The 13881-nt window shown below is 33.3% G+C and overlaps 1 protein-coding gene across 3 annotated transcripts in view; it reads right to left on the bottom strand.

Moving 5' to 3' along the window:
* FSTL5 (follistatin like 5) overlaps positions 1–13881 on the bottom strand; it is an 816338-nt gene that overhangs the window by 150103 nt on the left and 652354 nt on the right. For all 3 annotated transcript variants that reach the window (XM_016952467.4, XM_016952464.4, XM_063809978.1), the window contains 2 exons: positions 8738–8899; positions 4378–4512 (listed from right to left, as the gene is read on the bottom strand). In XM_016952467.4, the coding sequence (XP_016807956.2) occupies positions 4378–4512; positions 8738–8899 (297 nt within the window). The remainder of the gene's footprint in view (positions 1–4377; positions 4513–8737; positions 8900–13881) is intronic.

Consider the following 13881-nt stretch of genomic DNA (forward strand, 5'->3'; position numbering starts at 1 on the left):
ACAAAAAAGAAAACTTCAGGATAATATCCCTGATGAACATAGATGCAAAAATCCTCAATAAAGTACTAGCAAACTGAACCCAGTAGAATATCAAAAAGTTAATTCATCATGATCAAGTATGCTTTATTCCTGGATTCAAGGGTGGTTCAACATATGCAAATCAACAAATGTAATTCACCACACAAATATAATTAAAAACAAAGACCATATGATCTCCCAAGAGATGCAGGAAAAGCCTTTGATAAAATCCAATATTCATTCACGGTAAAACCTCAACAGAAGAGGCATCAAAGGAACACCTTAAAATAATAAGAACCACCTTATGACAAACCCACAGCCAACATCATACTGAATGGGCAAAAGCTGGAGGTATTTCTCTTGAGAACTGGAACAAGAAAGGAATGCCCACTCTCACTACTCCTATTCAACATAGTACTGGAAGTCCTACCCAGAGCAATCAGGCAAGAGAAAGAAATAAAAGACATCCAAATAGGAAAAGAAGAAGTCAAAGCATCTCTCTTTGCTGGGAATATGATCCTATACATAAAAAACCCTAATGATGCTGCAAAAAGCTTCATGAAACTGACAAATTCAGCAAAGTTTCAGCATACAAAATCAATATACAAAAACTAGCAACATTTCTATATATCAATTCCATTGTAGCTGAGAACCAAATTGAAAACACAATTCCATTTTTAATAGCTAAAATTATATGTAATACATAGGAATTTATTTAACCAATTATGTGAAAGATCTCTACAAGGATAACTGCAAAACACTGCTGAAAGAAATCATAGATGACACAAATGAACGGAAAAGTATTTCATGATCATGTACTGGAAGAATCAATATTGTTAAAATGGCCATACTATCCAAAGCAATTTACAGATTAAAAGATGTCCCTACCAAAATACCAATGTTGTATCTCACAGTATTAGAAAAATCTATCCTCAAATTCATTTGGAACCAAAAGAGAGTATGAGTAGCCAAAGCAATCCTAAGCAAAAAGAACAAATCCATAGGCATCACACTATACTTCACACTATACTACAGGGAGACAGTAACCAAAACAGCATGGTACTGGTATAAAAACAGACACATAGAGCAATGGAATGAAACAGACACCCCAGAAATAAACTCATACACTTACAACCATCTTATCTTTGACAAAATAGACAAAAAAAGCAACAGGGAAAGGACTATCTATTCAGTAAATTGTCTTGGGATAACTGGCTAGCCACATGCAGAAGAATGACACTGTACCGCTACCTCTTACCATACACACAGATTAACTCAAGATGGGTTAAAGATTTCAGTGTAAGACCTTAAATTATAAAAATCCTAAAAGTAAAAGTGGGAAATACCCTTCTCAACATTGGTTTTGGCAGAGAATTTATGGCTAAGTCCTCAAAAGCAATCGCAACAGAATAATAATTGACAAGAGTGCCTAATTAAACTAAAGAGCTTCTGTACAGCAAAATAAATTACTAACAAAGTAAACAGAAAGCCTACAGAATGGGAGAAAATATATGTAAACTATGCAAGCAATAAAATACTAATATCCAGAATCTACAAAGATCTTAAATCAACAAGCAAAAATCAAATAATCCAATTTAAAAATGGGAAAAGCATAAGAACAGACACTTATCGAAAGAAGCCATACAAATGGTCAGCAAACATATGAAAAATGCTCCACATCATCACTCTGATTTGCATCAGAGAAATGCAAATCAAAACTGCTATGAGATATCATCACACACCAGTCAGAATGGCTATTATTAAAAAGTCAAAAAACAGTAGATGCTGGCAAGGTTATGGAGAAAAGCGAATGCCTATATCCTGTTGGTGGGAGGGCAAACTTGTTCAGCCACTGTGGTTAGCAGTTTGGAGATTTCTCAAAGAACTTAAAACAGACGTTACTATTTGACCCAGCAATCCCATTACTGGATTTAGATCCAAAATAAAATAAATCATTCTACCGAACAGACACATGCACTTGCATGTTTGTTGCAGCACTATTCACAATACTAAAGACATGGAATCAATCTAGGTGCCTATCAATGGTGGGCTGGTTAAAGAAAATGTGGTACATATACATCATGGAATACTACTCAGCCATAAAGAAGAATGAAATCATAGTCTTTGAAACAAAATGAATGAAGCTGGAGGCCATTATTGTAAGTGAATTAATGCAAGAACAGAAAACCAAATACCACATGTTCTCACTTATAAGTAGGAGCTAAACATTGAATACACATAGACATAAAGATGGGAAAAATGGACACTGGGAACTACTAAAGGAGCGAAGTATGAAAGGAGGCATGGGCTGAAAGATAATCTATTGGGTACTATGCTCACTACCTGGATGATGTGATCACTTGTACCCCAAACCCCAGCACCAAGAAATATACCCATGTAACACACCTGCACATGCACTCTTTATAATAAAATTTGAAATTATTGAAAAAATAAAAATAATAATGAAAGAAAATATCTAGCATTCCAAAATACAAATGTGCCATGTATATCTAATATCAGTCTCTTTCCATGAAATTACTAGAAAAGAACCCAGATCCACAATCCTTAAGATGGGGGTTACAAAAGGCAGTAATTTTCACTACTATGAAATCCACCCGATTTTGGTTTTCTTTTGTTATACAGAATTCTGGCATTTAACTATTAGGAGGCATCCCAAGGGAAACTATCTTCTATCAAGTAGACGTTATTACATTTTCTGTTTATACTTTTCCGTAGTTGCTAATATTCTACTCAGTTTACTTATTTAGTATTGTCCTGATTTTAATTACATGCATGATTATTTTTTAAATGGGCACTTTTACTTCAACAAGATTAAACCTTGTCGAAAATTTAATCCTGTTAAATCTTCTCCTAAAATTTTCCTAGAATTCACACACTAAAAGGTTGTATGATTTGTTGACTAAGGGAGCTTTGGCTAGGTGTTTTACTGTTGTAACTAGGGAAATATATTAAAAAGTACTTGACAAACATTAAAATAAATTAAGAATATAGAGTTGATATTAAAATCTGTTTCACAAACATCATCATAAAGACAAAGAAAACAAACATTTTTAATTACTTGTCACTTCAAATTAATTTTTAACAGAAAGTGAATTACAAGTTAGTATTGGCTGTACCACATAAAAGGAATAGAGCAAAGGAATTATGGTGGACCTTATGCAGGCCATTAAATCCAGCTTTTTTTCTCTTTTTTCAACCTAAAGACTTTCCTTCTTAAATATTTCTTTATAATGATGGTTGTCCTAACCAGACAAAATGAAGATAATGATATGCTAGTAGTTGGGACCTGGGTAAGGTCCTTCTTTCTCAATGGATCCACTCATGTCAATATGCACTAAGTGACTTAAGAAGTAATAGGAAGACTCCTGGCTGGATCAATGCTTTAACCTTGTTCAAACACTGGATTCAGAAAAATGGGCCTGTCAAGTTAGAGGGTCCAATAATATCAGACTCTTGCAAAACATATATTAATAACAGCGTAACAAGTAGGATTGAAGAGCAGAGAACAAGGGGAGTAGTCATTTCAAGCACATCCAGGCCCTATCCCAAAACAGCCACACTGTGGCACGTGTATACCAAGGGAATAAAATGGCTGTTTGTTTGCTTGCAAAGAATGCACTTGATAAATGCTATAATAGTAGTTTGAGTTCCAAACAATTCAGCTATCATAAAAAGCAATCCATCCTCAGCATCCCCACCCTATCTCTATCCCTTTTGCCAAGTAATTAAACAAAATAAAAGAGAAGAAGACATTTGGGGTATAACTCCAGGAGACAATCAGACAACATGAACCATGATGGCAAAGGATTTTTAGCACTAAACCAAGAACAGCAACAGTGTAGTTTTTGTGTCAGGGGCAGTGAGTGCCTTAGAGTGGCAGTTACCACTGAACCTTCTGTAGAGAAGGATGCTGTACAGGTCTTAATCCAGTGACTGCAATGTAACTGACAGGAAAACAAATATAGTAATTTATTCTACCTAGAAGATACACATTGGATACATTTGGGGGCCTTGAATTCCCCACATTTAATTGAGGAGAGGGATTTTGCAAGAGATATAAATTCCTCCAAGAGCAAACGGGAAGACAGGACCTGAAACACCATATGTACACTTGCAAAAAAATAAAATCTAGTGTTGTAATGAAAATTTCACAACTTTTTTTCATCTTTAAATCTGCTTTTAGTATTTCAAGATTTCTATCCTTCCTACATATAAAATCTATTTGTTATAATGCATTGTGCAATTCACAGTTTTCTGGTGTCTTTACTTTTTAAAAAAAGCTGTAAAAAAGTATGTTGAATATGGTGTGTGTGTGCTGTGGGGTGGTTCAATACATACGGGTCTTTCTAGCAGAGTCTTCCACAAAAAGAGAAGAGATGTCTTCATCCACTCCTGCTTCATTCTTTGCGATACAAGTGTATGCTCCAGTATCTTCATAGCGCACATTGCTTATGTGAACCTCACTGCCATTTGCTGAAAAAAGAAGGGAAATGCAACTTGTAAACTACAATTTCAGTTTTGGAACAGTGCTTTTTGATTACACAGTCAAACAGTTCTCTTGGCTTGTCCTAATTAAACTGTTTCCCTTCCTACTTCTATACTTTGAAGGCATGCCAAATTATTCCAGAAGCATTCAAGTGTTCATAAACTGTGCTGTCATTCTATAAGAGAGCCCAATACTCTATATCAAATGCATAGTTTATGTTTTGTATCATTTCCTATATTCTACATTGTATATGAGGTATTTCATATTGATAAGTATAATTTCATTTATATATTTACTTATAATATTCAGAACCTACATTCCCCTAAGATTTTTCAGAAGTCTAATAATAGCAATATGATTAGTTTGCAGGTAAATGTATATAAAAGATGTTTTCATAGAGTAATTAATTGAGCTAAATCATGCAGGTATACTATTGCCATTCATCAAACATTATTATTATTATTATTATTATTATTGTGAGACAGAATCTCATTCTGTCACCCATGCTGGAGTACAGTGGCACGATCTCAGCTCACTGCAACCTCCGCCTCCCGGGTTCAAGCAATTCTCCTGCCTCAGCTTCCTGAGTAGCTGGGACTACAGGCCCACTGCGCCACCCCGGGCTAATTTTTTGTATCTTTAGTAGAGATGGGGTTTCACCATGTTTGCCAGGCTGGTTTCGAACTCCTGACCTCAGGTTATCTTTGGTATAGGCCTGCCTCGGCCTACCAAAGGGCTGGCATTACAGGCGTGAGCCACCGCACCTGGCAGTTGAGTGTTTGTTATAGTCATTTGTTTAAGTTTCTCTTTCCTTTCTTTTCTTTTTCTTTGTTTTCCTTTTGTTTTCTTTCTGTGTGTATGTGTGTGTGTGCATGCCTGTGTGGGTACTGTGTGTGTGTTTGTGTACATATTTGTGTCTGTGTGTTCCATGTTGTTCAGTTACAAGAACCACACATGCAGAATGGGAAATGACTATCTGTGACAGGTAGAAGGCAACGTAATCAGTGTGGTTTGGGAAAACAAGGGTAGAAAGCCAATGAGAAAACAGCTTGATTGCCATCGCTAGGAGCCAGTAGCTCTCAAGGGATGTGAGATATGGACAGGCAGTGGATGTGGACTTTTGAGAGACATAATCATTTGAATAACTTGAAGTTGTTTCTTTATTTGCAAATGCTTACTACACACCCTCATTCCCCACATCATTCACTGAGAATCACTACTCCAAAAAAGGGGTTGGCAGGTTTTCATTTTGTTGCAACAGGCCAGGTGTAAATAATTTAGGTTTTGTGGGCCACACAATTTCTGTGGCAACTACTCACCTCTGCCACAGCAGCATTAAAGCAGCCAGGCAATACGTTTTGAAAAATGAGTGCAACTGTATTCTAAACACAAACCAACAACAACAACAAAAAAAAAGAAAGCAAAAACAAAAACAAAAAAACCCACCTTTATTTAAAAAAACAGACAGCTATCTAGATATGGTCTGTGGGTCTTAGTTTATAGGAACCTGCTCTAAAGATAGGTAGTAAACAATGTATTTACATTTGCTTCACCTTCTTGTTTTATATAAGATACGGCCTCCTCCAAAATCATACCTTTTTTTTTTTTCAGGATCCACACACTTAACAGCTTAAATTCTCTGGGTTTTGTTTTGAAATACCAAATAAATTTCTTCCTTCTTTAAATGCTGTCTCCCAATATTTTTACATGTTCTCCTAACCTATATGTCCCATTGTCTTTCCTTCTCTTCCTATGTAATCTAGCATTCTTAGACGTTACCACTTTATTGCCAGAACTACCAATCCCTTTATCTATTTATCATCCTGACACATCTGCCTTCCTAACCTCTAGAACTAGAATAAGCTAACCCATCTCTGCATCTGGTGTCCCTGCACCTAGTTCTTTGAGTAAGTTATAAGACTATTGCATAAGCGAGTTTATAATTTTCAGATTCACAGTTTTCAATTCCTAGGACATTCAAAACTACTTGCTATTCATTTCACTTGACCTTTCCAGTTAGGTACCTTTCATATCCACCTCTACTTTTACTTCAAATCTTTATATACTTTGTTTGATGTTTCCCATCATAATACTAACTTCACTCTCAGCAAGTGATCTTGCTCTTTCAATCGTGAGGTAAATAGAAGTGATCAGAAAGCAACCTCAAAACTTTCCGTTCCTAGTTTCACCTTGATTTATTTCTCACAGGAAATTTTCTGTTTCTTTCCAAGGCAAATCTCCCCTTATTTCTTATTGATTTCTATGACTCTTCCTGCAGGCTTCATCCTTCTCATTTCTCCCTACTGATACTTTCTCAGATTGATGAATTATCCAAGAAATATCTCCATCAGTTCTAAGCCTCCCCACCAGGAGCTACTACCTTCTATTTTTTTTTCCTTTCAGAATCTGGCCAAAAAAGATTTTTGTATTTCTTATCTCCTTTTCGTTTCTAAACACACTGAAAACTGATTGTTACTGATACTGTTTTTCTAAATGTCGCAAGAACATGCTCATCACCTGAAGTAAACACTTATCAATGCCTTTTATTGAACTTTCTATGCATTTGCCATTGTTGAACTCTTTAACTTTCTCTTCTTCCATATTATCACCTAGTCTCCTGTCTCTTGATGAATTTTAGTCTCTTACTGTTATTTTCTTCATTTGCCTGTTAATAAAATATTTGTGCTTTCTTGGGATTTTACTCTCTCTAATTCACATATTATCCCAGCCATTGCCATAGATACTAAATTAGTGTCTGGACTTGGACTTCACACACAAACACTAAAGAAGCATCTCATGAATGAGTAGATAATTAAACAGTTATTAAGCCACATGGAGTTTTATACCCCTATGTGTGTAGAATTATCTCTTCTCTCCTTTTATTTTTTGTCATATTCTCTTTAAACTTCAACTGTTTTTCCCTGTTGTAAAAATTTACAGTAATTTATTTGCAAGCACCTCCTCTTTTCAAATGTTGAGTCTGGAGTGTAACAACTTCAAAAATTTGTTGTCATGTATATTCCTGAAAGCAAAATTTTGATATACTTTTATAATACGGTTTATTGCTATTAAATGGGCAAGAGACAAAGTCAGAAGCTATTTAGACTTTTATTCATTTAATTTCTGTTAATAAGTCTTCTCCTCTCAGATTATAGACCTCTTGAGGTAATCACTAGATATGTGTGCAAATGTGTCTGACCTACGTATGCACATTAGTGATTTCTAGGATTAAAGTTTTTAAAGTTTAAGGACACTTTCACAGACATGTCTCTATTGACTTGCAAGAATAAGTAGAAGTTTTAAAAAGTTTTATTTAAAAATGTATAATGATTATATATATCCACTATTAAAGTGGAATAATAATAGAACTCTATGTAATAAAGTGACAAAATATGTTCATGTTTAATAATATAAAGAAAATTAAAGTCATAAAATAAGAACTATAATGCCCATGAAGAAGATACTCCAGTAAAATGAGTGTTGTGTGTTACCCCTAACAATGAAAAAAAGGTTTGTGGTTTATTTTTAATGCTAGCATAATTAATATATTATATGCAACTGCTTTTAGACTACTTAAATTATTTGACCTTACAAATCTTGCCTGGTTTTGTTTATTTTCCACATATTTGGGATTATTATTATCTAATATACAGTAATTTATTCATGTCTACACATTAGAAGATTAGAATATGTACAAAATTTTATATATTAGAATGTAATACAAACTTTAAAAAATGTAAATGGAAAACATTTAGTAACTTTTTGATATTCTTCTCCCTTCATTTACAAAATATGCTAAAAATCCACTAAAAATTCTGTATTGAAATCCTCTATAATACATATTCAAGGTATTATTTAAACACTTAAAAAGTAACTTCAGAAATGAATTTCTATAAAAGAATCTAATTATTCCGCTCAGTATAACTGCTATACTTCACAGGACAAGTATTTTAAAGATACATAATTTAATATTTTACTTATCACCAAAATAATGACATAATTAATCATTATGACAAGACTATTATTAAAAACACTAAAATGTTAAAAGAATCTTTCCCATATAATTTCTTAGATATAAGCATTTTTTTCATATTTGTGACATTCTGTTGCCACCAACACTCATTTTTCTTTTATTTTCCAAAGAACGTTATAAATTTTAGTATAAATTTTCAACATGGTCATTTAAGAGAAAAAAATGCAAGTAAAAAGCACCTTGAAGCGTGAGTTGTTTGGACAGCTTTGGTGTAATATCAATTCCATTCTTCAACCAGCCAAGCTGAGGCTTTGGTATGCCCTCTGCATGGCACCTAAGACTGGCAGTTACCCCAGGCTCTCTAGCCTGACTCTCTGGATACACCCGGATGACTGGAGGAACTAAAGGAAAAAATGAAAGAGAAAGTGAATTAGTGATTCATATTTTCTATTTAATTTTCCAAAAGAAAAATTGCAATAAGATAAATAATAAATTATATATTTTAATGATGCTATACATTTCTACAGATTGTAGTTTCCAAATAGCATTATCCACTGAAATGTACCAGTGTTACCTGTATAAAAACTATTCTGGGATTTTGCTAGGGAAAACATAAGATGAGCCTGGAATATCTTGTTTCAGAAATTAAACAAGTCCTCAAAGAATGATGAGGCATACCAAAAGGATACAGAAACCAGTTAAAAGAGACTCCAATTTGCTAAATATGGGACAATTTGAGCACTGAAATAATTAGTAATTACAAAGGAGTATAAGGAATTAAATAAAATCATGAATTCAGTTATATAAATAAATGAATGAGTATATAATGGAAGGAAAATAAAATATTTTTATTATAGCCTGTTAGGAAATTAATAATTCTGTTTACAATAGTATCAAAAAATAAAATATGTAGGAATAAAGTTCACCAAAGACATGCAAAACTTTCATACTAAATACTATGAAACTTTGTTGAAAGAATTTAAAGAAGACCTAAATAAATCCGAAGACACTTTGTATTCCTGGATTGAAAGAACTGATTGGTAACATGGTACAAACTGGTAAAGGCTATTGGTAAGGTGATCATACTCCCAAGTTGACAAAGACAAGTAAAAGAAAAACAAAGGTACAGTGTAATCCTTATCAAAGTTCTAACTGCATTTTTTTCGAGAAATTAAAAAAACTTATCCTCAGATAAATGTGAAATTACAGGAGACCCCCAAGTGGTGAAAAAAAAATCTTGAAAAAGTACAAAGCTGGAGGGCTCATACTTGCTGATTTCAAAACATGCAATGAAGCTACAGTAATCAAAGCAGTGCAATCCTGACACAAAGATGGAATAGAATTGAGAGTGCAGAAATAAACATACATTGATGGTCATTTTTTTCCCCAATTATTCTGGGACAATTGGAAAACCACATGCAAGAAAATAAGCCTGAACTCCTACCTCATACCATAAACAAAATTGAATTCAAAATAAATCAAAGACTTAAATGTAGGAGCTAAAACAATAAACTATCAGAAGAAAACATTGAGTAAATGTTTCAGATCTAGAAATGGACAATTGTTTCTTCTAGATATGACCCCAAAGCACAAGCAACAACAAAAACAAAATAAATGTTAGATTTTGTAGTGCATCAAATGACACTATAAAAAAAGTATAAACACAACCCACAAAATAGGAAAAGATATTTGAAAATTCTGATAGTATCCAGAATATATAGAGAACTGTTACAAATCAGCAGCTAAAAAGCCAACAATGCAATTAAAATTTGGGACGAAAAAATTGAATAGTCATTTCTCTATTGAAGATGTATAAATGGCTAATTAAGCACATGAAAAGATTAAAAAATTAAAAAAATCAAAAAGAGGGAAATGCAAATCAAAACCACTACATGATACCACTTCACACCCTCTAGAATGGCTATTTAAACAGATAAACAAAAATCAGAAAATAACATGTTGTTGATTGAGTATGTGGAGAAACTGGAACTCTTGCACATTGCTGGTGGGAATATAAAATGATGCAGCCATGCAATATATGGAGGAAAATACTAATGCATTCTACAACATGAATATTGGAGGTATCTGACACAAACGTTTACATATTATATTAATCCATTTATAAAACGTTCACAGTGGGCAAATCCATGGTGACAGAAAGCAGATTGGTTGTTGTTAGGGACTGAGGAAAGGGAGGAATGAGAAATGACTGCTTAATGGATATGAGGTTTATTTGGGGGTGACAATGTTCTAGGCTTAGATAGTGGTGATGGTTACACAACATTGTAAATATGTTATGAGCTACTGTGTGGTACATTTTGACACAGTTAAATGGCATGTGGATTTTATCTGAATAAAAAAGAAAGGAAAGGCAAAGGAGGCTAATGAAACACTCTAGACTAAAAAAGATGAGTTACAAGAAATAAATAAAACATGCAAATCAAGAATGGGTCCTGGACTTAGAAAAATAAGTTATAAAGTATATTACTAAGAGAACTGACAAAATTTAAATATGGTCCCTGTATTAGATATTGCGATACTACTAATGTTACATTTCCTGATTTGATAATTGCACTTTGATTAGGTAAAATAATTTTCTTTATAAAAGTCACTCACTGAATTAACTAGTGATGAATACAATCTGAAACTTTTTTCAATTATATAATCATTGATATTAAAATGAGATGTTGTAAATACAACATTAGGCATAATTACAGAAAGACTCAATTAAAAGTGAGATGTGGATTAATTGATAACTTTCTGTTTCTAGTAATGTTGAAAAAATGATAATGATTGATTCTGATTATCTTCCTGACTAGAATTTAAAATCTTGGAAAAGTTTACAGAAAGCATTTTCAGAAATCATAAGTAACTTAGGGATACAATGAGGAATGGCAGAATCAGTACAGAAGAAACTTTAAGGCTCATGGAAGTGAGCTACAGCTGTTTCTCCCTCAAGAATAGTTCCCAAACCAGGTGAAGATTCTGAAGTCAGAGTTGATTACTAATCAAAGGTATTTTATTTCTGTCTCTCTCTCCCATGTATATACACATATGCATGTGTGTGCACACGTAATTTAAAAAATAATAAGACAACTTGAGAGGTTTTGTATTTTTCTCTTTTAGCCATTAATTAATTCAGTGTGTATTTCTTTAAGATCTGGCGCTGTTGCTACATTGAATCAAATATAGTGATTGATCTCTTCTACCTTACCAGACTCCAAAACTTCTGAGAAGCCAGGATTATGTACTTATTTTTGGTTTATAAATACATGCCAATATCAGGGAATCAGCTGATTCTGGTAGGCAGCCTCAACTAAAGTAAATGGGCTTAGTATTGTGGTCCCACAATAATTGTGGCTGGAGATTCTGGCATAGTAACTCTTTCTCTGTACTGGGTTACTAGTTGCGTTGCATTTAAGTGGCCACAAAATGTCCAAAGATTCATTGCAGAATCTCTGGTACCCCCCAGTGCCTGACAGTCATAGATGGAATACCTCTCTTAAAGAACCTATTATCTTTATAATTAAAATAATTTGGAAAATGGTTGATGAAATCAAATTTGCTGAATGCAACAAAATATCTCAAGGCTTTCCTTAAGAAAATACAAACTTAACCAATAAAAATAAAAACAACAGTCAAGTTTTAAAAAGCCACAAAATTCTGGTAACTGGAGTTATTCATCTAGGCTTCCTGTGTTTAAAGAGTTGATAGCTAAACATAAAAATTTAGGAAGCTATAAAACATAACGTTGTAATTAAAATAAATCAACTAGAAATGCTATATTTTTAAATAACAAAAATTGAAATTATAAACTCAATCTTTGTATTTAACTCCAGATTAGATACAGCTGAAGAAGAAAGGCGATAATAGAAAGTTAAGTCAGAAAAAAATCATAGCCACAATAAAGCACAGAGGTATAAAATATAGAAAATACAGATGAGAGAGTAAGTGAATATAGAATAGATTAAGAATACTATAAATATGCATATTATATATATATATATACACATATATAAAACTGAAGAGAGCGATATTTGAAGAGGTAACCATTGTGATATTCTCAGTTCTGTGTAAGACATTAAATCAGTGATTCCAAAAGCCTAAAGATGATGAACTTTCTTAAGAAAGGTGACACATAGACATTACAGTAAAACTACAGAACACCAAAGAAAAAAAGACAAATCATAAAAAGCAACCCCAAGAAACAAAATGGCATACCAAGAAAGTCAGAATGAGAGCTAAATTCTTACAGAAACGGTAAAAACTAAAGAGAACAAATTATAGACAGCTTTATGCCAACACGTAACTTTAAATAAAATGAACAGATTTCTGGAAACGCAAGCATCTAGCAGAACCTACACAAAAAGTAGTATAAAATCTAAAAAGTCTTATAACATTTAAATACATTTAATTTATTTAAAAACTTTTAATCAAAGAAAACTTTAGAACTTTTCCAAAATAAAGTAAAAATAACATCAATCTTATACAAGCTCTTCTAGAAAATAAAATGGGGCTGGAGGCATCTCTTTAGTAGTGTTAAAATATCTCTATCAATTGTTGACACTCCTGTCTTCCAAAGATAGAGACTAACTGTTCTCACTTTACACATGGGACCTGTGGGCTGGATTTAATGACGTGCTGTGAATGAACAGAGCTGGGGCAAAGTAATGGTGCATAATATCCAGCATTAGGTCATAAAAGGTATTGCAATATTTTCATCGTTCTCTTGCTCCTGCAGAATTCAGCTGCCATGTCATAAGATACTCAATCACTCTTATGGGGATGCTTATATGCCAAGGGGCAGAGAGAGGCCCCATGACAACAGCCAGCAAAAAACTAAGGCCTCCTGCCAATAGCCACGTGAGTGAGTAATCTTGGAAGTAGTTATGCCAGCCGCAATCAAGCTTTCAGATGACTACAGCTCTGAACAACATGCTGATTGAAATCTCAGAAAAGAGATTGTGCCAGGATCACCTAGCTAAGCTGTTCTCAAATTATTTGATTATTTCATTTCTCTGTTTATTATTGCATATCTTGATTTTCCTATTATCTCAAAGAGCATAAATGTTTGTTGTTTCAGGCAACTAGTATTTTAGCTAATTTATTATGCAGCATAGATAACTAATAAAATCCCCAGCTGCTTTTTATGAAGTCAGCATAAACTTAATATCAAAATGTGACAAGGCATTAGAAGAAAGAATAATTAGTGATCAGTGTCACTCATGAAAATAGATGAAAAATTCCTGTATAAAATATTATCAAACAAAATTTATCAGAATACTAAAATGGTAATATACCATAATATATTGAGTTAATTATAGACATTCAAAAAATCACTGAATGTAATTCATCATATTAACAGTTTAAAGAAGTAAAATTG

This window comes from Pan troglodytes, chromosome 3 (genome assembly GCF_028858775.2).
Source record: "Pan troglodytes isolate AG18354 chromosome 3, NHGRI_mPanTro3-v2.0_pri, whole genome shotgun sequence".
Classification (NCBI taxonomy): Eukaryota; Metazoa; Chordata; class Mammalia; order Primates; family Hominidae; genus Pan; species Pan troglodytes.